General features: G+C 47.2%; 7 protein-coding genes across 7 annotated transcripts; 5 read left to right on the top strand and 2 right to left on the bottom strand.

The window, feature by feature from the left end:
* Positions 1-114: 114 nt before the first annotated feature.
* On the top strand, positions 115-3,967 carry N7458_006016 (acetyl-CoA synthetase-like protein; the record flags this gene model as incomplete). Its single annotated transcript, XM_056909398.1, has 2 exons — positions 115-579; positions 626-3,967. 2 exons carry the CDS (start codon positions 115-117, stop codon positions 3,965-3,967), a joined length of 3,807 nt encoding a protein of 1,268 aa, XP_056765102.1.
* A 2,014-nt stretch (positions 3,968-5,981) lies between these two features.
* Positions 5,982-6,713, top strand: N7458_006015 (uncharacterized protein; the record flags this gene model as incomplete). Its single annotated transcript, XM_056909397.1, has 1 exon — positions 5,982-6,713. One exon carries the CDS (start codon positions 5,982-5,984, stop codon positions 6,711-6,713), a length of 732 nt encoding a protein of 243 aa, XP_056765101.1.
* Positions 6,714-8,910: 2,197 nt separating this feature from the next.
* Positions 8,911-9,639, top strand: N7458_006014 (uncharacterized protein; the record flags this gene model as incomplete). The annotated part of the gene is made up of 1 exon (XM_056909396.1): positions 8,911-9,639. The coding sequence occupies one exon, from the start codon at positions 8,911-8,913 to the stop codon at positions 9,637-9,639; it is 729 nt and encodes a 242-aa protein (XP_056765100.1).
* Positions 9,640-10,931: 1,292 nt separating this feature from the next.
* On the top strand, positions 10,932-12,101 carry N7458_006013 (uncharacterized protein; the record flags this gene model as incomplete). The annotated part of the gene is made up of 1 exon (XM_056909395.1): positions 10,932-12,101. One exon carries the CDS (start codon positions 10,932-10,934, stop codon positions 12,099-12,101), a length of 1,170 nt encoding a protein of 389 aa, XP_056765099.1.
* A 4,458-nt stretch (positions 12,102-16,559) lies between these two features.
* N7458_006012 (sucrase/ferredoxin-like domain-containing protein) lies at positions 16,560-17,803 on the bottom strand (the record flags this gene model as incomplete). Its single annotated transcript, XM_056909394.1, has 2 exons — positions 16,560-17,318; positions 17,399-17,803. 2 exons carry the CDS (start codon positions 17,801-17,803, stop codon positions 16,560-16,562), a joined length of 1,164 nt encoding a protein of 387 aa, XP_056765098.1.
* Positions 17,804-21,427: 3,624 nt separating this feature from the next.
* Positions 21,428-22,820, top strand: fdh (formate dehydrogenase (NAD+) FDH1; the record flags this gene model as incomplete). The annotated part of the gene is made up of 3 exons (XM_056909393.1): positions 21,428-21,616; positions 21,695-21,870; positions 21,935-22,820. 3 exons carry the CDS (start codon positions 21,428-21,430, stop codon positions 22,818-22,820), a joined length of 1,251 nt encoding a protein of 416 aa, XP_056765097.1.
* A 708-nt stretch (positions 22,821-23,528) lies between these two features.
* On the bottom strand, positions 23,529-24,898 carry N7458_006010 (uncharacterized protein; the record flags this gene model as incomplete). The annotated part of the gene is made up of 2 exons (XM_056909392.1): positions 23,529-23,981; positions 24,887-24,898. The coding sequence occupies 2 exons, from the start codon at positions 24,896-24,898 to the stop codon at positions 23,529-23,531; spliced, it is 465 nt and encodes a 154-aa protein (XP_056765096.1).
* Between the last annotated feature and the right edge of the window lie 119 nt (positions 24,899-25,017).

The raw sequence follows: 25,017 nt of genomic DNA, 5'->3' as shown, positions 1-25,017 counted from the left end.
AAAGAGCGGTATAGCAGGTATCTGAAAGATAGTATAAAGAGGCTCTCTCAAAGCATGAAAATGAGAGCTCAGTTGTATGCCTGCGTTTTACAAAATTTCTCTTGATTGACCACTATGAATTTTGATCTTCCAGCGTCGAATGGGCCGGAGCCGTGCGAATTTCCGGACAAGCTGAGAAGTGAGAAGCCATCGTTGAATGTACTTTCTACCGATCCGGTATCCGCGCTTCTCCCATTATCATGGTTGGAAGCAGAATCTGCCATTTTATCTGCCTGGACTGTGCTGTTAAACAGCTACTACAATCATAATCCGGTTTCATTTCTGAGATTTGGCGGAATCGGGACACATCGGTCCCCTATTGAGAGTGGCAAGCCGGAATCCATTTCCGTTGACCTTCAGTCAGAATGGAATGCGGTGGACCTTCAAGGGGTCCTATCTGAACACGTATATAGCCCGTCGCCCTCGGACCAAGGGACTAGTGATTATTCAGACCGTTACGCCGTTTGGCTCGTGAACCAGGAGAATTTACCGGCGTATGAGTGTGGAGAGGAGATAATTCACCTAGAAAAGGCGTCCAAGGTATGTTTCTGTCAAAATGGGCTAGGAATAGTACTCACATCACTAGGCATGTCTTTTGCTGGTAGCTAAGAGGACTGAACGTGACAATGTCATCCTCAATCTATATTCTCATCGCGAGAGGCCGTGTCATTTCGAATTATCCAATCTTCTGGATAGTTTGCGAAAGATCCTGGACTCACTTGTTTACTATCCCTTCAAAATCGTCAAAGATATCGAGGTCATCAGCAACTACGATCGCTTGCGCCTTCGCGAGTGGATGGAGGTCGATCCTCCAAAACCAGAAAACACCATTCATGGTCTCGTGAATCGGCACTATCGGGAAAGACCGGCGTATATTGCCATATCTAGTACTTCAGGAGACGTTACATACGAGGAATTAGGAAAGCGATCTGCTGCGATGGCGCACAAGCTCCTAGACTACGGCGTTGAAGCGGGGGGGATTGTGGGGTTCTGCTTGGAAAAGTCCGCCTTGTCGCTGATAGTACTCCTGGCTATTTTACGAGCGGGCGCGGGCTATGTCCCCATCGCAACTTCCAATCCCGTGGATCGCATTGAATACATCACACGGAAGGCTGAAATTCAAGTGTTGGTGGTGGAAGGCGTCTTCCTCGAGAGAATGAAAGACCACACCGGCCTTCACGAAGTTCAAATAATAACCGCCTCATCTCTGGAAGAATTGGAGGTCCCTTCCAATGGATGGACTCAGGAGCTTAACATGGATCCTGCGCAACTGGTTTATATAATGTTCACGTCTGGCAGCACAGGGCAGCCAAAAGGAGTCGTGCATAAGCACGGTGCAGTGTCTGGAGGATTGCAGGCCGTCGTCCAGAGATTTGGACTGAGTTCCTCCACGAGGTTCCTGCAGTTCGCCTCATTCTCTTTTGATGCTAGCATATGTGAGTTATTCGCACCGTGGGTTGCTGGAGGCACTGTCTGCATACCCTCGGAAGAGGAGCGTATTGGGGACCTTGAGGGGGTCATGCATAAACTCAACGTGACTGACGCGTCTTTGACTCCCTCCATTGCGACATTCTTAAAACCACAAGCCCTACCAACCTTGAAGCATTTGTACATTGGGGGTGAAGCCCCCACCGCTGCGATCTTGAACATTTGGGCTGATAAGGTCAGACTGAGCAATATCTACGGACTCACTGAAGGAGGAGTCTGGGATACAGTCGAATTGCACCTGGGGTCTATGGACAACCCAAAAACAATTGGGCGCGGTATTGGTGCAAGATGTTGGATTGTCGATCCAGGCAATATTCACAGATTGCAACCGATTGGAGTGGAGGGTGAGGTGCTTCTTCAGAGTCCCTACCTCGCACATAAATACCTGGACGATGGCGCGCAAAGCAGCAAAGCTTTCATTTCACTACCGGAATCACTTTCAACCCTCACCGAAGCGTTTCCAGCGCGCTGTTACCAAACGGGAGATCTGGCTCGGTGGCAGCCTAATGGGAGAATAATCTTCACTGGTCGTCGGGCTGGGTTCGTCAAGATCCGCGGGTTACGTGTTGAGCTTGGTGAGATTGAAATGGTAATTCTTGGCTGCCTCTCTGGCTGTGAACAGGTTGCAGTAGTTCTAGCCGGTGACAAAAACGCCAATAATAGCCTGGAGCTGGTGGCTTTTATAGAACAAAAGGATGAGCGATATTCGTCCTTAGCAGACCAGATGACCGCAGACCTACAAAAGATCTTGCCGTCATACATGGTTCCCAGTGCCTTTGTCTCTGTCCAATCCATGCCGCTGACTGAGTCCAAAAAGATTCATCGGCAACAGTTGATTGCAGATTGGGCAAGTATGACACCATCCGAGACCATGGCGCTTCGGCCGGGAGGCACTCTTAGCCATACATGGTCCCGAATCGATCCTGCTAACTCGCGGGCGATTGAAGTCAGCAACATTATTGCAGACCTTGTGGAAACAAAACAGCCATCGTCTGGGGAAAGCTTACGCGGCTGGGACTTTACTTTGGCCAGTGTGGGTTTGGACTCCATCCGAACTGCATATCTTTCCGGGGAAATCCGCCGGCGTTTGGGTGTGGCCACTCAGATTCAGGAACTACAACAGCCTGGGATCACAGTGTGTCAGATTGGTCAACGACTCTCCAGGAGGGCGAGTTGTGAATCAGATGGCTGCCCAGGCGCCAGCACCCCAACAAACCTCCTCGGTGAATTGAATTTGATCAATGTTCCAATGCCAATCCATGCTCAAAAACCGAAGACTATCTTTGCAACATCAATAACCGGATTCCTAGGCAGCCAGGTGCTTCGGGTATTGCTGGAGGACCCCAGGGTGGGCCACATTGTGGGCTTAGTGCGTTCGGGTAGTGAAGAGGATGCCCGAGACAAGTTACGATCTCATGCTGAACTTGGTCAGTGGTGGCGTGATGAGTTTGACACTCAAATTGAGGTATGGCTTGGGGATTTGAGTCTCCCCAGGCTGGGGCTTGATGATGCACATTGGGCGGACCTCACGGGTCGGATGCGCATCCATGGAATCATCCACAACGGTGCCCGAGTCAACTGGCTGGATGATTTCTCAATGCTAAAGGCCACAAACGTTAACAGCACCCGCACTATCCTGGAGGCCCTGTCCGTTATGCCAAAACCGTGTCCATTCACATACGTGAGTGGGGGGTATCTGCCATCGCCAACAGAAACTCCAGAGCAAACATTAAGTAATCTCGCCAATGCATGTGGGTATGATCAAACCAAATTTCTGTCACGGATGATGGTGGAGAAATACAATCTCCAGCTTGAGAAAGGGTCAAACTCGTCGGTGCCACCGGCACGAGTGGTACAACCGGGATATTTGGCAGGCACGAGATGGGAAGGAATTGCCCATCCTGAAGACTTTCTGTGGCGCCTGGCTTACAGTATTCTGTCTCTCAGAGCTGTGAGCGATTCTCTGCAGAAAGTACATATTCCGGTTGCAGGGGTTGAACAAATAGCTTCCCTTGTGGTAGAAAGTGCTCTTAATCCAAATGGTGAACAAGTAGTGGATTGCCATGATGGGGTGTCGATTGGGACCTTGTGCAGGATTCTCAGCCGTCGCAGTGGTCGAATCATCAAGCCCATGGGCCACGACGAGTGGATGACAGCGTTAAGGCTTGAAGTTGAGAACAATGCCTTGGATCACCCTTTCTTACCCGTGTTGCATTGGCTTGAAGCAAATATGGGGCAATTCACACGCCCTCCTCCGGTATTAAGGCCGACTGCATTCGATCAAAGAGATACCATTGCAGCGCTGGATAAAAGTTCACAGTACTTGCTCGATATCGGTTTTCTTCCAAGTGGAGATGGTGGCTGTCAGCTTGTTGACCGGCGCAATATCCCTCGGTTTCAACGATCTAAATGTATGGGCAGTGCGCAGCGCCGTAGGTGAAGATATTTGGGATGTGATAAAGCAACAAGGATTCATGAATTCTGATGAAAAATGACAATAAGAGAGCCTTTTTCAATGTTCAATGTTCCTATGATGAATTTCTGCGGACCTCAGACTGTGGGAGAACCCCCAAGTTGTAAATGGATCCACCATATGACGCGTTCCAACTGGATCCGGATTCAGGTCATCATAGTCGTTTCTAAACACTTAATCAGCCACGTATTCGTGCAGCCTCTGTATGTTTATTGGTCAATCTACCCATTTATCTTTACTACTACTACATAACTGTTTAATCTAGTTCAGATTGCTTAGTTAACTATTAAATTAGTATACATCATACTCAGTTACTATATTCTAATCTTTTTATTAATTTATGTACTCTATATAGCTTGTAGTTCTCTCTTCCCTCACTTCCTGTTTCCTTTGCTTCTTCCCTTCCTCCGTATATTTGTTATTATCCAATATTCAGACTTCTTTACTCCTGGTTTCTAGTACTTAAGGAGAACGTGCAGTGTCACGATAGAGCTGAAGTTGGAGACTCCTCACTATTGTTAAGACCATAGTATTTCTCAACTTTTCAAGGTCTCTGCTGTGCTAGTAATAGCATAAGTAGACCCTATCGACTCCCGAGTGTATATACTCAATAGTAAGTGAGTAATTGACTATCGATACTAGTTACACTCAACTTGATTTTGTTATTGAACGCAAGGAATTAAAGCTATCCCAAGTACATGAAAGAACATTCCTCATATATTTGTAGACTTGGCTACTCATTATATACCTATAGAAACAGAATATGGAATAGAAGAGAGGCTAGAAACTGCCAAGTACTCATAGTTTACGTCAACTTTATATTCTTTTAAAAAGAAATATGAACTTGACTCCAAACGTGAGAGAATATAGAAAGGACTTTCGTATTAAACAAAGAATAGATATCAGCTGTTCCAATTAAAACATTGCCTAACTTGTCTATATGATGATTAACTATTATTAATAGCATTGTACTCTAAATGTACATTGTCTATAGCAAAGTAGAGTGACCAGTTTAGTAAACTGGTCTCCTTCGTCAACAATCGTCATAATACACCAACCTTATATTTGCTATTGTAAATTCATACTGATTATTAACACCTTTCCCTCTTTATTAAGCAGCCTAAGACATACATTTCTGTCTGTTGCAATAATTGGTGTTGGGATTCGTGGAACCTATTGCCGTGCAGGACAGCCCTAGCTACACAAAAGGAAACGCCTGGATGATCCTTCACCGTTTGTCTATGCGTCGAAGTTGGCCATCTATGTAGAGACACGTCACTTTCTTATAGCCAGAGAAAGGCGGCATTGCTCGAATTTATTCGATAAATACGTACAAACTACAAATTACGCGCCTTGACCTTCGCAGCCAGTGCTTGGAGTGCCTTGCAGTGGGTGAAATATTAATGAGGTATCATAAAGATCAGCAGCAATGGTAGCCTCTGTGTATCTGGCTCCCACTTACAGGTTGGCTGCACTGCTGCCCATGTGCATCAAAGACCCAGTCACGTCCCTATTCAGGGACACTGATGTAGACCCTTCAAATTTTGATGTAGATCGCGCGAAACTTTCGTCTCATGACTGGTTCTCTATTAAGTGCTTGCAGGTTGGCCACACCGCTACTTGAACCACATTGCTATGTAAGTGTACTGACGCATGGCCTTGGATGAATTGTTAAGATAATCAAAAGGAGGAAGGTAATTTCGACCAAGGAATAGCCACTCTCAGCGGTTTTGGCTTTCCTACAAACCTAATATCCAGATGCATGAAAATAGATAGGAATATTTTCTCTTGTCAGCATGTGACTCCAGCCTATATAAAGGGCCATTTATCACAGGTTCGATTCTTTTCCCATTTTCATTAAATATCATTTCATATCTCTATATTCACCTTGCCTGATACCTTCTACACCAACCTTCGGCTTTGGAGAAAGAGTCCTGATATTGCGACAAGCTTTTCTATTACCTTCATTGGCTCAGCTATCATGGAGACCACGCGTGTCGGCGAAAAAACATTGGAACTTATCCGAACCCGTCTTTTGGATGCAGTTAAAAAGGAAGCAGCGGCACTGGTGGCAGAAAACTTCGGGGGCCCCAATGATATTGATAGGAACTTCAAGGCCTTGTTCCAGGCAGAGCTGGGCCCCCACGAGATAGCCGACCCAGATCGAAACACTCTCTGCGACGACAAAAGGAACATGTATGATGTGATTGGGCATAATCCAACCAGCTGTCTAGACCAGAAAAGATCCGTTGACCTTGCCGGGTTCGCTCGTGAGAATCTTGTCGGTGTTTGGAGAGTGTTGGAATACAGCATGATCGACAAATCGAATCGAAACCAGAAGATGCATCCGTGGGGACCTATGATTGACGGTCAGATCATGTTTTCTCCCAATGGGTACATAAATGCCCTGGTTGAGATTCCGGGGCAGGCTCCATTTGGAGGCGATGAGCCCTGGGCTGCAGGGGAAGCTGAGCTAGTCGAATCAGCAAAGAGATCATGTTCATACAGTGGAAAGTTCTACGTTGAGTGGACAACCCTCGGACCAACCATGATTTACGACCTTGACCTTTGCAATTACCCTGTCTTTGCTGGACGAAAGTTTCGAGTATTCCTCGACTTTGTAAAAAAGGACAACCAGCAATACCTCGTCACGACTTTGACAAACAGAGATAATTGGACACGGCAGAAGCATGAGGTCTTCCGCAAATTGTAAGAGCAAGGAAGGGTGGTTGCGTAAAGATCGAGGGAAGGGGCCAGGTGCATCCACTTCGCTTCGGGTCATGCTAGTGCACGGCAGCCCCGAATCGACCTATCATTCCCCGCGACTCGACTAAACAAGAAAAGGTAAAGGCTAGGCCATTACCTCTTTCAGATATTTAACATTTCGGCTTTTTCTGATCATTTTTCCCAACTTATTTCTGCGGGCATTTCTGAATCTATTCATCCAAATTCCCATAAAAATGTAACTAGAGCGAGGTATGATCAAGATCCTATACCAATCGTCAGTCACCAGGAACACAATGCCAATCTTACTACTGTATTTACAATATATTACATGCGTAGTTTAAATTGTAGAAAAAAGGCAATATGGGGAACAAATACTATATGGAAGGTTTAAGAGTGTATTCTGTTTTTTGCTCGTTCAGACTTTGATTAACATGCAGCTTCTCGTCGGTATCATGCTGTATATTTGTGCTACTGGAATTTGGACACACTATTTGATACAAGCTACAGGCACTATGTCAGGTGGGCCCCAATATCCATATGCTGGGCTAAATTCCTGGCTTTCTTCCTTATCTGGCTCTGGTCCCTAATTAATAATTATCTCACCACAAAGTGAAATAATACAGTAATCAGGGTCATAATTTAGTATCCTTATGAGAATTAAGACGATTATCCATGCTGGGATGGAAGATTTCTGGGAAGATCCGAATCGGCTACTTTTCCTCAGACGTCTATTTTGGATTTTGTCGCCGATCGGCCAAGCTCCACTTATTAAGGTTGACAAATGCAAGGGAGAATTTAGCATTTACATTCGTGGCTTTTTAGTACAAAAGAACAAATTTCGCCTTCATACAGCACTCCGGTGTCTTCAGGCAATCTGCATGATGATGTGGCCACCGCCGACATACTAGACTTGCATACACTGAGCACCAATACTAGACGGCGATGTCATACGTTAAGATAGCGTAATTTTCATGCGTTTGGAGAGTGTATGTAGTGTTTAGTATATTTTTAGACACTCGAATATGGGAAAGGATATCAATAATAAAATGAATTGGGTGAGAAGTAATATGTGGAAGACGAGAAATGTGGAAATTAGAGAATCATGATGCAAATTTTGCTAAGTCTAGTCCGCGCCGCGCCGTCCCGGATCCACCTAAATCCCCATGCAGGTGAGCACTGCATGCAGATCTTGACCAAGGTACCTGATCCACACATAAGGTGCAGAACGCATTATGCATGCAACAAGGTCTTCTGGGCCAGGTGCAGCCCCACCATTGGTTCTTTTACTCATGTTAAAATTTCTTAATTTGACAAATCCAATCTGAATAGGAGAAGGATACCCTTCACCGTAAGTATTCGTGTTGGTCTCCATGGGCAGACCCTATTAGAGAACGTTCCAATGATACCAAGCCATATGACTACCGGTGAGAACAACAGGGGGGAATATCACACATTTGAAATCATGATTTCGCTTTCCCAGTTTCTAAACCTGATATGGAGCCACTTCAGCGCCTAGTCGTACCTATCGGTGCACATGATGGACACGATGATGACGATCTAACAGAAATCATGTATTTCCACCACAAATGCTCCTGCTATGCAGGCAGTTGCGCTGAAAAAATCTCTTATGCAAAAGGCACCCATGCTCTCTATTCTTAGAAAGTTAGACGGAAGCAAGCGTTGGACACCCATCACTAGACCGGCAGTCCACATCATGGTTATGAATCGTAAATCACACAAGTCGCATAGCATATCATTATTGGCTGGTAAGTAGCAATATCTGGTTAATGAACACCTCAAGTACTCCAAATGCGTCATGGATTCGGTCAGGATACTACGAAGGTCTTTCAACTTGCTCCTATTTGGAATCATGCATATTCTTTGTAAAATTTATTTTCCTCTTCATACTTCTCCCGCAGCTAAGCCAGAAGGGAGGGCGACGGGTTGCATATATCCCACCCAATGATGGCATTCAACTGGATTCTCGTTGGATGTATCGTGTTCGCAATAGCCGATGAACAGTGTTTGTGCATACACGAGTAGGTTGGAAAATCGATGGACATAAACGTGTTTGGACTTCTTTGCATGGATTCCAGTTATAAATAAAGCCTTGGTCGGGTCGAGTTACGAGCCCCCCAAATAATTTTGTGATCTCAATCTATTATATTACAAGTTCTATCAAGATGCTTCCCACCACCACCACCAACGACAGAAAGCTCGGACACGGCCTCACCAACAAAAGATGGCTATACTGCATATCTTTCTGTGGCTGTATCTCGGCTGTCTTTCTTATAATCAGTCTCGCAGCTTCGAGAAATATCCCTCCAACAAGACCCTGGTGGGATGCCGAAACAGTCAAAACCCATTATTCGACATATCAGAAAGGCACTCAGGCTGCCACAATATTCCTCTTCTTGTCCGGGGCCCTCTTCCTCCCCTACTCCACCGCAATCACTAGCCAGATTCGACTCATCCCCGACCTCAATCCAGCCATTGCAGATCTCCAGCTTGCCAGCGCGATAGCCGGTGTTTGGTTCTGGATGATAGGAGCCATCTTAATGTCACTGTTGAGTTTCCGGGACTACAGTGCTGAAATGATTCAATTAATCAATGATGCAATGTGGATGTCCCTCTGGCTGAACTGGCCTATGTTTTCGATGCAGTTCTGGACCATTGCTTGGGCAATTTTTGCGGACCGCAGCCCCGACCCGGTGTTTCCTAAGATTATGGGATGGGTGAATCTTCTTTCTCCCTTCGTGCTTGTGTTGGGGTCGGGTATTCACATACACCACACCGGTCCTTTTGCCTGGAATGGTGGACTAGTGTTTTGGCCTACCCTTGTTGTTTTCGGTGCGGAAGTGAATGGCTCTTGTTGGTGTATGCTACGGAATATTCGAAGGGACCGGTACTAATATATACATGTCGAGGATTTACAGTTGTGGCGGTCTTTATGACAGGATGTCAACTTTCTCCAGCTCATGTGCAGTTTCGAGATATATTGAGAGGGTATAGGTATCCGTTGTGGTTTTTCTTTGGAATTCTTCTCAAAGGGCTCTTCGAAGGGGTATCCAGAAGCGCTTGGTTGACAGGAGAATGTCCTGTTGGCTGTTTCTATAACCTGTAGCTGCAAATACTTATTAGGTATTAGGTTTCTGTGGTTAAAATAACAGCAAAAGTTTTCTCTGCCTCTATAGAATACGTTAGAATTGATATGCGACTAGTTTATTTACTCGTCTAGTTATGCACTGGCTCTTACTACCTTACCTTACTGTTTCCAGTATATTTAGAGGCTAGGTAGCCACTTGTAAATATTTATCATGCCAGTCTTCACGATGGCCTAAACTAGCTGATTCCTGTATCTTGAATCAACAAGTTACATGCTCTAGCCAACTATCTGCACTTGTTCGAAGCATACTTTGACCGCCAATTTATGTTAAATCCATACTTGCCTCCAAATACCGCAGATCGAACTATGTACGCAATGAGCTGTCCTATGGGGCCGCAAACCTCTAGAATGACTTGATTACATGAATTGCCGAGCAAAGCTAGCATAGTTTCAAAAATCAAAGTATTAATTTTAATCACTCTCCACTCAATATGTCTCGTATAGGTCGATTCCGAGTATTGAGAGGGTAAACTTTCCAAACAGCGGTCAAGCAATGAAAGTACAGAATATCAGCATTGCATCAAGCAATTTAGAGTTAGGAATCAGCAAGCAAGGGCTCGTACTCAGGGAATATTATGATACCAAACTCTAAAACTAACCGTTTCTTCAAGAAATCCGTAGGTGAGACTATGCGCACCTAATTCCAATTCTCACCCCATCGAGAGCCCTGCACTTTTCATTTTCTGAGTCAAGATGTGTTGAGCCATGGACTTGTGCATTGTGCATTGCATTGCCTATGTGATCAAATACACCGCTTCTTTCCCCTACTTGCGATGAGTAAAAATACCGCAAGGTGGAGCAGGTGGCAATCGCCTTGATTGCGCTCTCGGTACAAGGACAGACATTGTTCAGTATGCCAAACGGAACCCGACTTCTATATAAAGAGTCTTCCTCTTCATCTGAGGGCTCTTTGGTACATCAATAAAGGACTCAAACCATCCAATTCAACCTATCACTTCAACATTCTTTCAGCAGAAGCACCGCGACTATTAGTTCCTTACAACGAAATATCAACTTCGACCGCTACGGAACCAAACTATGGCCCAGAAGACAACCAACTGGAATGCCGATTCTGCGCATCTTCCCTCCTTTTTGAAAGGTGTGAAACAGGGCATATCCACAGCTTGCGATGCTAATGTTTGCATCGATATATTTCAACAAGCGCAAAAGCCCGAGTTTTTTCAATCCGTAGCTAAGTCTATGCAACTGCGACAGGATTATCTACGCGATGGCTGTGTCTTCATCAAAGGAGAAAGTTTCATTCCTGTTTTAAAGGGTATTGGGGCTAGAGAGGAGGATTTTGAAAAGCTCAAGAAGGTTAGCCATAATCTGGACCCAGACCCAACGGTGAACTATCGAACTTTGAAGAGCGGAAGGTTCTCAACGGATACGAGGGCCGGAAAAATTGAACGACTCAAAAGACAACCCCTTATCCTGACAACGGTCGAGAACTACAAACGACACGACTCCGATATTCCTCGTGATTTCGGGGACTTTGACGAGACTCATCAAAACAATACCGTCATTCAGGCTATCCTCGTTTTCAAAGCCTGGGTCACTCAAGGTGTCCCTGTACTGGCTCGTCCCGGTCTGGACTACGATAAGAACGAAGTAATCACGGAGATATTCAACATCCACACCTTCACCGATAAAGAAATTCAGGGATACCCGGCTCTGGAAGGAGTGCATCAGGACGGATGCGATCATACCATGACTATGCTCCTTGGATATTCAAACATTACTCCTGACTCTGGGGTTACATTTGTTCATGCTCGGGAAGAGAGAACAGGTGTCCAACACCCTGAAACGAGGATGGAGCTGCTCAGAGGCCGATATCAGCATCGTGACTTCCTGGACACGCTGCTCTTAACGGATAATAGTTTCAAGCATAGTGTGACCCCGGTGTATGCACGAGACAAGACTCAGCTGTCGTACAGAGACATGTTCGTCATATTCTCTCGGAAACCGCGAGGTGAAATGCATAACTCCGGACTTCCAGACTCCTTGGAGCCACACGAGAAATTCAAACTCAAGTTTCCGATCTGGGTTCCCCCTCTCCATGGGCCTCGCCCAAATGCTCAAGTGCAGATTCATAAGCAGAATCCTCCTGTCCAGAAGTACACCCTGTCGTTCTTCATGTCTCCTAATGGCGAGATAATCTCTTCTCCTGATGGGAAGATTGGACAACAGATTATTGTTGAGCCTTAATTTCACTATGTTGATGTTGGAGCAGTCAGCTATACTATTTATTGTCTACCTCTGCTTGTATGATTTGCTGCCTCCAATGCCTCGTTTTGTTTATTCAGAATTGAAACCAAAATGGCCATATCTCAGTCACATTCAAGTCAGCATCGATAGCAGGGACTTTATTTTAGTTAGTTAGTTAGTTAGTTAGTTACATCCTACCTACTTACTAAGCAATATTCATGTTTCCCCATCTCTAATCTATTAATCTAATCCTTAACAATCTCGTTAATATTACCTATCTAGGCCAGAGACTACATAATACTCTAAGATAACCTCGGATATTCTTGACTTTTTTATATAATATTTTATTATATACCCCGTATTATAAATTCTGCCTTATTTCCTAGCTAAATTAAGCAAGTTTAATATCTCTTTTAATTATGGATAGAACTCTTAGGAATACTTAACCATCTAAATTAGCCTTCTGTTACTTAATTCTTCTAAGTAGCTAATTTCGTTCTCTCTTGATTAGTTACTCCTCTATAATTATAGTACTACGATTAGTACGTACGATCCTATTTATCTACTATATATAATCCTGTTTTATATATACTACGGTCTTATATACGAGAAATATTTCTAATAATCATCTACCTTATCTAATAAGTAATATATAATATATTTTAGGGCTATTTATAAATATTAGTTTGATTTTTTAACGCTTTATAAGCCTTATCTATTGTTAGGATTTGCGACCCTAACGTTATGTGCGCTACTTATATCGGCCCCGGTCATGTCAGAACATAGCGATCTGACATATTTGGTCTTTTGGCCTGTTCGGTTAGCGGGTCCGGGCGCGAGTCGTAACGTTTAGCCTCTTTACTTACCTTATATCTATTAACTAAATAATTAATATTGACTCTTAAAATAACTAAAACTAAGGATTAAGCTACTAAGTTTACTTCTATTATAGATTTTAGTAAGTATAATACCTTAGAAATCTTATATACTATTCTTCTAAAGGACAAAGAGAGACTACTAGTATATACTTTATTATTTAATAAATTAGTATCTCTTAATACTACTTTGTCTTTAGGTAGCTAGCTTTATAGATCTTTAATTATCTTTAATGGATTTATCTTACTATACCTAAAAGTTGTAAAATATGGGTTTTCTCATCCGGCTCAACTTATCCTCCATGCTAATCGATCATGAAGCCAACCGGTCTTAAGTCGGCAAGACCCACTTCGTAGAGGCGGCGAGGCGGCAGGACTATATCGATGAGGTATAATAGGATCGGATGGTAGCGGAAGCCTGGACTGGTACTTTTTTCGCCACTGGTGCATTACGACATCCCGCTAGCAGCGAGTCTACGCGACCAATAAATACTCTCTGCAAATTCTGACAAGCAGGGACTTTGTCTTGCGGGAAGAGATTGGAAGTTTTCATACTTATTACTTTGGCGGTTCGATTTCCTTCCCCGGCGATGCCTACAGAAGAATCTCTGTCTAGACCCTATCGTATTTGGTTATCCCACCTGTAACCGTACCCAAGAAGGAAAAATCTTGATTCAAGCAAGCAGTATCCAGGGCTGACTCTCAGGTGTCAGACCACTGCAATTGGAACACAACGGCGATTCTCTAGCTAGAACTCGCCATTGAGTTCATGAAGTGTCATAGATTCCAGGATACCTTAAACGAAGTAATTGAGCAGGACATATAGAAATACCGAACTCCTCTTGTTTTGACCACATCATTCTCACCTATGCCTTCTCACCTGGGCGGTATTCTAACGAAATAATATACCCTGTCTCACAATGATTCTCCAAAGAATCCTACTTGTTAGTGTCCTCTTCTTATATCCAAGCATAATTCGAAAGAGCGCCGGTCAATTCATCTGCACAAGTGGTGAAATCTATCGTGATGATGTCGCCAGTGGATGTACTTGCCGAGATTTTAGCCCTCATGGAATATGCACCAACCAATGTCCAGTTGGTCAAACTACTTGTACAGTACTAGATTCAGGGATCTACCTTGCCGACTGCAATTCTGATTGCACATCAGCGACAAACAAGGACTGCGATGCCTGTGGGGTATGGCTCCATTCACTCTGTCAGTGCGAGCAGAATCCATCACTCTGTGATTGGCAGCACGGAAAGGGAGTGGAAGGCTGGGTCAAGCTTGCTGGGAAAAATTTGGCCACACCGAATCAGCCGATACCCAACATCTTGGCTCTACAGAATCACCAGAGTCTTGCAATGACCGGTTGGGACTTTGGCCAGCAATTTTCTGACCCAAGTGCTCAAGGTCTGGCTATCAATCCTGTGCGGACTATATCTCAGGATCAAGTCCACATGCACATTTGCAATTTCAATCCCCCTATGCGCGACTTTTTAGCTACTCTGTCCACCGCCTCTATTTCAACCTATCAAACACTACAGAAGATTCCACTCAGCGGAACGCAATTTATACGAGTCAATCCAGACACAATGTGGTGCCTCGCTTCACAAACCAAAAACACACCTATCGGCGGAACTCTTGTTTATAACGCTATTAACACCGTGCTCAATATGCCGGGCATATGCAATTACAATGTGGCTGCTGCAGTAATACGTGACAAGAATGATTATACATGGGGATGTGTTACAGCTGATCATGGTGATGCAGAACATAGGTTCTTGGACCAATGTTGAAAGCACTTAACTTGCCTACTTATGTACTTAAGATGATTCGTTTTATTTACCAGTTAATAAAACTTCTGTTCTGTTGCAGACCTTACCTGTTAGTATATTACCATATAGCACAATTGAAATTGAAGCTGCTTCCCTCCGATGTATGGAAGTTTGTTTCTCTGTTTATGCTTAAGGCAGAAACATATTTTGTGAAGGCAGCAACATAACGCGACTATCACTCTCTCTGTCAAGGGTGGTCTCTAGGTCCTCATTACGGCCTATCCTATAGGGGTAAATCCAGTTTGGCCTACTGGATTTTTTAGGTTAAGTTAAGCATAGGGGATAAAGTAGGAACAGGGCTGACTGGATTTATAACTTCCTAACCCCTACTAGATTTACATTTCGTTAATCGTAGAGATCCTAGATGTTGATATATTATAAAACGTAGTTATATTTATTAACATTTTATTTTTGAAGTTAATTTAGGTAGATTTAAGGGCTACAAGGATCAGAAAGCCCGATTCTATACTCGTCTGTACCGGAATAGAAAGCTTATCAAAGCAGTCGCTGCATACCATCTCGGTCTCTCTTCTACAGACGTATGCCACGATATAGACATGGAGGAATGGATACAAAGGAGCTTAAATGTTTGTATCTGAGTTATGTTGGTGCTCAGAAGCAAAATCTCGACAAGTAATTAATAATCCGATTTCCCTTACTACATCAGATTACCACACATAATACCGGGATTATTGGTGACTAACAATATGGCTTTCTTGCAACAAACTCCTTTGAACTCCATGCCGTCTAGTGCCAAAAATTGATTGTTAGAGTACTTCCTTGTTTTCTTGGTCCTGGAACAGCAAATTAGATCCATCTTGGTAATTCCTCTATCCCTGGATGAGCTGGTTTCCATGTCTATAAAAATTTCCGGCATTGTATCCAAGATTGGAAACACATGTCAATTCCGTATATTAAAATTTTGAGCTACTCATGATACTCTGTCCTTGGCACGCAGCATTTAGAGTCAAATAGACCCCAGATTGTGCAGACTTATCAATCACAAGTGATGACCTTACTCGACGTGGCGCTGGTCCACGAGTATATAGCGAGGCTAGGAACTACGAATATATTAATATTCTCTACTGTGAAATTAAGCCGGTACTCGCCCAAAACGAAGTATGATGAAGATTTTGCGTATGACTTTTCCACGATGCCTTAACGGAGTTTGCTCTCTCTATTCATCTTCTTCTTCGGATCTATATTGTATCAGTGTCGAGGGTCAAGAGCTAGCTATGGCTTCTCGAATCTATCGTTCTTCTAGCACGAGTTATGGGATATAGTGGGTGGAATGGAAGTATTGCAACATCTTCGAGTTAAGTTTAGCCGCTGATATCGAGCTCGCTCCAGACCGTGGAGCAAGCACCTAGCAGAGCGAAGGCGACCCAAATCGCAGCGACACGAAACCCGCTCCTTCGGAAATCAGGACCCCAGTAGGAGTAGAAAAGAGGTTGTTCTGATCGGCTTGAGTGCGGAGCTCCGTATTAGAATACCAATCGTGTTGAGATCATTTATGTCACGTTTACAAAATCTTCATTTTCATCAAACTGATGCTCGATTCAGGGTGTCGAAGCTTTCTGGAACAAGACGGGAGCCCGAATTCTACTTATATTCAGCGACGAGGCAAATATTCATGTTCAATGAATCGACTCGAAACTCTGGCGCAGGATCCGGAGCATGGATGTTCATGGCTATGGACCCTATTCATACAATATATACAATCCAGCACCTGCACTAAAGAAACTACACTACAATCTCAAAATATCCCCATTCCGACCAATCCCACCCCGAAAATGATCAACCACAACCCGCCCCCCAAGCACAGTCTCCTCCACAATGCCCTGCACATGCCTAGGCTCAACACGCCCATACCAAATCCCCTTGCCCGCCAACGGATGCAGCGCCGTAGTTTCCGCTGACTCTGATGCTGTCGATCGCACCGTCATCTTCGGCGGGATATATACAATAACATTCCCCGCATACTTATGCCCACCGACATGGCTAATCAGGCCCACATTCGCATGATCCAGCCCATCCAGAACACCGCCCTCACTACCGACAGAGGTAAACCCGGCTGAGCGCAGCACGCGCGTAAACTCGGCCTCCAGCGCTGGTGCCATCATTCCGCAGCGCATGTCGCGGCCGCCGTGGCCGCAGATTAGGATTGTTGGGGAGTGGGTTATCTTGATTGTGTGCGGGAAGTGCGAGGCTAGGGAGGGGTTGCGGGTCATGCGGGCTTTTTGGGAGTGGGGAAGGGATGCGTGCATGTTGTGGAGGGCTTTTGGGAGGAGGAATGCGCGGATGAAGGTTTTTAGGGTTGTGGTTATGCTGGTGTTGGTGTTGGTGTTGCTGGATGAGGAGGTGGAGGGGGTGGTTGTTGTTGTGGTGGTGGTGGTTGGGATTGAGGGGATGTATTTGAAGGATGGGAAGAGAAGGGCTGAGGCTGTTGAGGGGTTTGTTGTTTGTGGTTTGATGGAGGAGGCTGTGACGAGGATGTTGTTGAACGGCTGCACGTATAAAGAATAAGAATTAGTAAATGCTTCACTGTCGTGTACGCCGGTGTCTGCTTGACAAGACATCCACATACATCGAGATATGGCCCTCCACGACCCATCAACTTCTTCAACCCCCGCACCAGATTCCCCCAACCTTGATCTTTCCCGTCATCCTCAGTTCGACTCGTCCAGTCCCGCTGTCCGGTGCAGACTACAAGCTGTTGCGCATAGGCTACCATGGTCCCGTTCAGCGCTTGCTCGTGGTCAATGGGCAGGCCCTCGGGCAACTCTGGTGTCGGCGGACAGTTGCAGCTCGGCTCGGGACATGTCTTTGTGACTGGGAACGGGGGAGGAATCTCGAGGCGCGTACGGTGTCGAGTGGCGCGGCATTGTGTCGTGGAGAGTGGCCTTGTTAGCCTGGTGCTGGCGCTGACGTGGTATTGTCCGCTCCAGTCGCGGGCGAGCGCCTGCGCGATGGCTGTTGGGCGCGCTCTCATTGAAGAACTCCGAAGGATATATGTTGAGCTGAATGAGGGTAAAAGGGGAGTGAGAGAGAAAGGAAGGTCAGAAACAGCAGGGCGACAGAATTGGTAATAAGGTAGATGCCATTAGAAAATGTTGTATCTCCGAAGACACGCTCGGGGCGGAGATTAGCGGGATCGTCAATCGGCCTCCGCAAGCCGACTGGAACTCGCTGCAGAAAGTCCAGGAGGAAAGCACAGCTGCTCAATAGCTCTCAACATTACTAGTAATATGGTCTGTAATCAGAAGTCAAGACTGATGTTTTCAATTCAATTTCTTTCGTTGATCTAAACTCGGAAACAAAATAAAACAGCGCTGTCGTCTTGTATTGTCCACGTGACTTATACTCGACACTGTGATGGATTCGTGGTAGAAAGCAACTATTCACGAGGAATAGTAGGATGTCAGTTATATTAAATTGAATATCATAGGAAGGTTAATGTGCCAGGTGATCGGGTCGTCCCCTCACGAGGCTTTCTCTCCAACAATCAACACTAAGCCCTGCCTTCTGTAGCTATTTTAGAACCGCCCGCACGAAGCGGACGGCCCTCCGATCCGCGGAGAACATGCGAAACACTAAACTCCAACATTACCCTTTGACAATGGACTACTATGTCTTATTCAGTAATGAGGACCTTGGACTATTTCCAATTAGACCAAAAACACCCCCACACCGTCCAGCCCTAGCAATAATCATGGAGAAATACTACTGAACATACTACTGTGAGTACTCCTCAGTGAGTCCGCGACAAGCATTTGGGTAAGCGCCGCCGAGCAATTCCCGCGTTTCTGCCGAAACTCGGCCTGTGGAGTGTTCTCCAACTTGTCAGACCCGCTCTCGCGCTGCGCCAGTCTGCCAGGTCTGTCCAGTCAGGTTCTGGTACTGCTTTCCCCCTTTCTCCGATGAGGAGGTACATACTTGGAGATTCTGCCCTCACGGCTAGTATCCGCCACTCTGCAGCTATCGGCAATGCGTTCTTGTTCCTATCAGGCTGTCACAGTCTCATAGAGGTGATTCTCTAGCTAAGACCAGTCCACAGGCGCGGGAGACTGATCCCATTCGAGAAGCGGGTGCGGCGAGCTGTGCTATTCTGTTCTGGTCAATTAGGGCTTGGCCCCACATGGAAAAATTCCCTCGCCTAACATTTTGCTCCTCTTCTTGTCTTGCAACTTTCAATTCCCAAACTTCCCTCCGTTGTCTACTCTTCATGGGTTTATCGCATGTTACTGGTGATTTTATGTGGTCGCTGTTGGTATGCGCTCGTGGTTTGAGTGTCGATTCGTGATGAATATTCTCCGTTCGAGGCTTCGGTCGAGGCGTGGGTTTTATCGTCGCGCTCAGGAGGTGTATTCGGCGACGCTGGAGGCTTGAAAGGGGCTGCTCGTCTAGGGACTTGTGGTAGCTGCTTCGAGAGTTTTGCTCTCGTGGGATTCGCTTGTGTGGGACATCGCATTCGGCCACTGGCTCCATGGTTTGGCGATGTTCTCGCATGAGACCGACGGCCATTGATGGCAGGGGGTGCAAACGGCACAGGAGGGAGACGTCTGGGCTCAATTGACCTGACAACAGGGCACGGGTCGTCGGTCGTTCAGAATACACCGGCGACTCTGCTATCACTGCTGTAAGTTTTCTCACCGGATCTTTTCTTTTTGTCTTCTTCGTTCCTGTATTTGCCCTTTCGCGTGGCCCTCTCCGCTCCTCGCGGTCGCCAATTGATCACATGATGAAATATTTCGGATGTAAACACACAGACCTGTTCGGAATGCGCAAAACCGTGTCGAGATTTCCGTTGCCTTCCTTCTGATTGATCAATTTGCCCAACTTGCTTCTTTTTGCATTTGTGTCTTGCCTGGTGTTGTTTTTGACGGCTCACTGACTTGGCAATTTAGGATCTCTGATGATTGAGTGCTCTGGCGGTGAGATGGCTCCGTCCGGTCGCAGTCTTCATTCTCGAGGTTTTCTCGCTTCAGGATGACTTCTTGGGCTGACTCGACTAGACCCTGTCGCGATCGTCATGTTTTGTGGATTGGCAGTGTCTAACTTTCCGTAGAATGGGTGTCTTGTAGAGGATGGCCGCACATAGTATCTTTAGCTGAATAGAGAAGGTATTTTTGATGTATTCGTTCCAATCGCTCGCATTATAGGACTTGATCGTCTAAATAAAAAGTACTTTGTACTGGAATTCTGTTAGCTCGTTGTTCATGACCTGCGCAGCTTTGGACAAAAGAAAAAAGAGGTAGTTCACCATCTCAACATGAAAGGCATCCCTGGCCCAGTATCCCCTCTCTCTCCATACCTCTGATCAACCATCTCAACCTCCCCAACCATTCCGTGTGATCCGCTCGGAATTGACTCGGACCACCACCTCCATTTACCCCTGTGCGATCCGCGGCGATGCGACACTTTTTTGCTTGTTTGCGGGGCTTACTCTGGCCATTTACCCCTCATTACGTCAGCCCCCGCTGCGGAGAGCTATCCCAAACAGGCAAAGCAGCCCAACTTACTCCAGTCGAAGGTTCCGCTTGGACGGGGTGCTGAGCTGATGGGCTGACGGGGGAAACGGAGGATGTACATGCATGTACCAGGTTGAAACAAACCGACAGATCCTGGTGTATAGTATCATTCCAGTTGTAGCGATGCTGAAAGGGCGGATCACACGGCTCATCTCCCGACCTGCTATAGATCGGATGTTGGCCTCAGGCCTGACAAGTAGAATTTCCCCGCACGAGTGGTCTTCTCTGATCGCCCTCACACCTCAGCACTAACCACCAGCACCAACTCGACATCCGAATCCGATGGAGTCGATCAGCAAACTCCAAGAGCCATCGGTCCGGGAAGCCGGTCTCAAAGTACTGTACCTGGCGGCCTGGCCAGCCTGCTGCATGGGATCCCCCAGCTCTCGGCCTGCACGAACACGAACGGGATGGTCGCTCCTCCCCTCTTTGGTGTGTCCCTCATGCGGAGAGAACCAGCCTCCACGGCCATGAGTGGTGCAATCCCCCCGCCCTCCGACCAACCACGACCAGTGGATCCCCTCCCACACCCTCCTGCAGAGGATCCCAGGAGCTGAGGGGTGTACACCTCGTTTTTGGGTTCTGTCGCTCTCCAATCCCACTTCCTCATCGTGCCTGGGCTGGTCGGTTCAAAGAGGGGCTTCCAAGAGGGGGAGCTTTTCCCACCCTTGTTTTGTCTATATATACGGGTCCTCTGACCGGGTCAAGTCTGGTTTTTCCTTTTCTTATCCATCATTCCAACCGTCTTCTTTCGAACCTTTTTTTTTACCCCTTGCCAAATATCCCACTAAGGTATGGTTAATCCCAAACTTCCCAAACCTTGCTTCCACTGCCACACCTTCCCTCCAAGCCTCGACTGGTCTGCAGGTTTCCCCACTTCCCCCCGCTTCCCAGTCTTTAGCCGCCGCTTCTCCAACGCCGTTTCGGGAGCATTGACTTCATAGACTGATGCGACCGAAGAGGCTGCTCTGACTTCTATATAAAAGGATTGTGCCGCTGACCTGTTCTGTTCATTGTACAGCTTCGTGCTTTGATCAATTCCCCCTTTTTCTACACTCAAATCTTCTATTTGATCATCCTTCAAAATGGTATTTATCCGTTCCCTTTCCCGTCAGCTTCGACGGCCCGCCACTCAGTTCATCTCTGCCGGCTCCAAACCGACGCTAGCCACCGGCTCCTTTGCGCGAGCTCCGGTGTCTGGTGCTTTTTCCCATGCACGTACGCTAACCGCATCTGCCAACCTTCAGGGCAAGGTTCTTCTCGTTCTGTACGACGTAAGTGATTCTCCTCGCCATTGGAGCGGTTAAGCTTGCTTGCTATTTTCTTCATCAATACTAACGTCGTCTCTCCAGGGTGGTGAGCACGCCAAGCAGCAGCCCCGTCTCCTCGGTACTACCGAGAACGAGCTCGGCATCCGCAAGTGGCTCGAGGATGCTGGCCACACTCTGGTCACTACCTCCGACAAGGAGGGTGAGAACTCCACCTTTGACAAGGAGCTCGTCGACGCTGAGGTTATCATTACCACTCCGTAAGTAAAACCGTGCCAATTGATCTCGTATCTGTGAACCAACAGTTAACAATCACTCATTTAGCTTCCACCCCGGTTACCTCACTGCCGAGCGCCTGGCCAAGGCCAAGAAGCTCAAGCTCGCCATCACCGCTGGTATCGGCTCTGACCACGTCGACCTGAATGCCGCCAACAAGACCAACGGCGGTATCACCGTCGCCGAGGTCACTGGCTCCAACGTCGTCTCCGTCGCCGAGCACGTTATCATGACCATCCTCGTGCTGGTCCGCAACTTCGTCCCCGCCCACGACCAGGTCCGCAACGGCGAGTGGAACGTCGCCGCCGTCGCCAAGAACGAGTTCGACCTCGAGGGTAAGGTCGTCGGTACCGTCGCCGTCGGCCGTATCGGTGAGCGTGTCCTGCGCCGCCTGAAGCCCTTCGACTGCAAGGAGCTCCTCTACTACGACTACCAGCCCCTGTCCCCCGAGGTCGAGAAGGAGATTGGCTGCCGCCGCGTCGACTCCCTCGAGGAGATGCTCGCCCAGTGCGACGTCGTCACTATTAACTGCCCCCTGCACGAGAAGACCCGCGGCCTCTTCAACAAGGACCTCATCGCCAAGATGAAGCCCGGTGCTTGGCTGGTTAACACCGCCCGCGGCGCTATCGTCGTCAAGGAGGACGTCGCTGAGGCTCTTAAGTCGGGCCACCTCCGCGGCTACGGCGGTGACGTCTGGTTCCCCCAGCCCGCTCCCAAGGACCACCCTCTCCGCTACGCCGAGTACCCCTGGGGCGGTGGTAACGCCATGGTCCCCCACATGTCGGGTACCTCCATCGATGCCCAGGTCCGCTACGCCGAGGGTACCAAGAACATTCTGGACTCCTACTTCTCCGGTCGTGAGGACTACCGCCCTGAGGACTTGATCGTCCACAAGGGTGACTATGCTACCAAGGCTTACGGTCAGCGTAAGTAAGTTAATGGGAAAAGGCATATATATAATTTGACTCCTCGTGAGGTGGACCCCACGTGGAGGGGTGGTTTATGAGTTTCCTTTGTTCTGTTCTTCAATTGTTTATATTTCTCTATGATTCTCGGTATCTCGGGAGATCGAGGACGGGATGGCTATGAAATTGTAGCATCTACGATACCAATGACATGATCTGTTCATACATATTCGTCACATCTGTTTTACAGAAATTCTTGCTTGAGTAGGTATTTGCTTTGTTTGCTTTCCTTGTTTCAAGTGCTATCTGGTACAGGCTCCGCTCCTTCTAGAGCTTCGATTGTGGGGCGGATGTTGATCTGGACGGGTTTGTACAGTAGATCAATCAGGTCAGCGTGAACCGGGTTTGGATGCCTGTAGATATACATCTGCTAGAAAAATAATATACTCGAGACGTTATGGTCATTTCTGTGAGGCTCTATTGTTGAGATTTACAACGGTAGCTTGGTAGGTTTAGGTGATTCTCTGTGCCTTCAGAATTCCGGTCTATCATGTTTTCTGATATACTCGAAACGTTTCAATATAAAAAGACGGGTCCCTTCCCCGAGAGGCACCCAAACCCATGAGACTTAACTTATGCAAGGAAATGCTAGATACAAAAGCGCTGAACACAAAAACGCCACCCATGACCATAACCAAACCCATAACGAAAACAACCACCCCCATCATCAACAAACATCACCGCCTCATCCCCAACACCCCCCTAACAACCCTCTCCTCCTCCTCCTCATCACTCTCATCCATAAACCCCTCCTCCAACTCCCGACTCAACCTCCCCTCCGTCTCCATATCCGGCCCCAAACTCCGCCTCGCCTCCAACGCCTCCCTCCTCCTCCGCGCATCTGCATCCATATCCATCCCCACCATCAACTCGCCCTCCTCCTCGTCAATGCTGATATTATCGTTGTCCGGCTGGTGCAGGTGTGCGTTGCGCCGCCAGGACGAGGGGAGGAAGAACCGCATTATTGCGTCTGCGACGCGGTCGCGGAGGGAGAGGGTGTGCGCGGAGAGCGTGTGGAGGGGTAGGTATTGCGAGTAGCGTTGGTGGTACCGCCGGATGATGGGGGAGGACGAGGAGGGTGAGGAGGAGGGGTAGACTGCCAGGGCGATGGAGGCGGGGATTAGGATTGTCTGGGTGGGAGGGGGTGTTAGTTGGATTGTGTGGTAATTAGGAGGGTTGCAAATGGGGATTGGGTAGGTATAGAGAGGGTGAAGGAGCTGAGGTGAGGTGGGAAGGGTAGGGGGGTTGGATTGGTTGGTGGAGGCGGACCTTTGCGAAGTTGAGGGAGGAGCCCATTTTGCTCGGTGGAAGACTGTTGTAATATCGGAGGTCTTGTCCCCTGACTGAGGGAGGGTGTGGTTTGGTCGTGTCAAGTCGGCTGGTCAGTTCGGATTGTGAGATATGTTTATTGTTGGGGTTGTTCGGCTTGTAGATTGGAGCCTTCGGAGTCGGGATTCAACTCGGCCCCTGACGGGATCAGGGCGCAGTCGCTGGAAAGTCAGAATGATGGATAGCTTTTGTGCACTTTTGCAAGCCCTGTCATATTCAACTTCCCCCGCACAGCTGTCATATCAATAATGCAGAAATGAGTGTAGATTCCCCATGGGCAGGAATGGCTGATCTTCAACAATATCGAATCACATGACCGCCACCTCAGCTGTACAGTAGCTCCTCATCACGTGTCACGGTCGGGAGTTTCTCCGGAGCAGTTTGGCAGCCCCCTAATCAGGCGCTTTGGGATCCATCGCCCGTGCTTTTGGATCGACCCTGGCGTCAGGACTCGCCGGGACTTGCATATTGCACCTATTTTCCGATCGTTCATAATTTCCCTAATTTGATTTTTTTCGTCGTTCATTTCTTTGTGCGGTAAGTCTCACTATCCCCATGTGTCTTGGGGGACCGCCCGCCGTCTGCCACACCCCTCCCAGCGCGCGCGGCTCCGCTGGAGCAACAAAAGCGGGTATACTAAACTAACTTAGCCAGGGAGGGACAAAAAACAGACTTTGGACGAATTGTGAATGTTATCGCTTCTCACGTCTGGATCCATAGTGATCGACCCCGCTACAGCCTTGTGAATCGACCTGTGGGTTTTACTTTCTTTGACTGTCTCTTGAGGGCGCGAAAGAGGGCCGTGGGCTTCTTTATGCTGCACCCTGCCAGATCATC

This window comes from Penicillium daleae (assembly GCF_028827525.1).
Source record: "Penicillium daleae strain IBT 16125 chromosome Unknown utg000006l_segment0_segment0, whole genome shotgun sequence".
In the NCBI taxonomy this organism is placed as follows: Eukaryota; Fungi; Ascomycota; class Eurotiomycetes; order Eurotiales; family Aspergillaceae; genus Penicillium; species Penicillium daleae.
The sequence above is the reverse complement of the archived record's forward strand: the minus strand, read 5'-3'. Positions and strand labels throughout refer to the sequence as shown.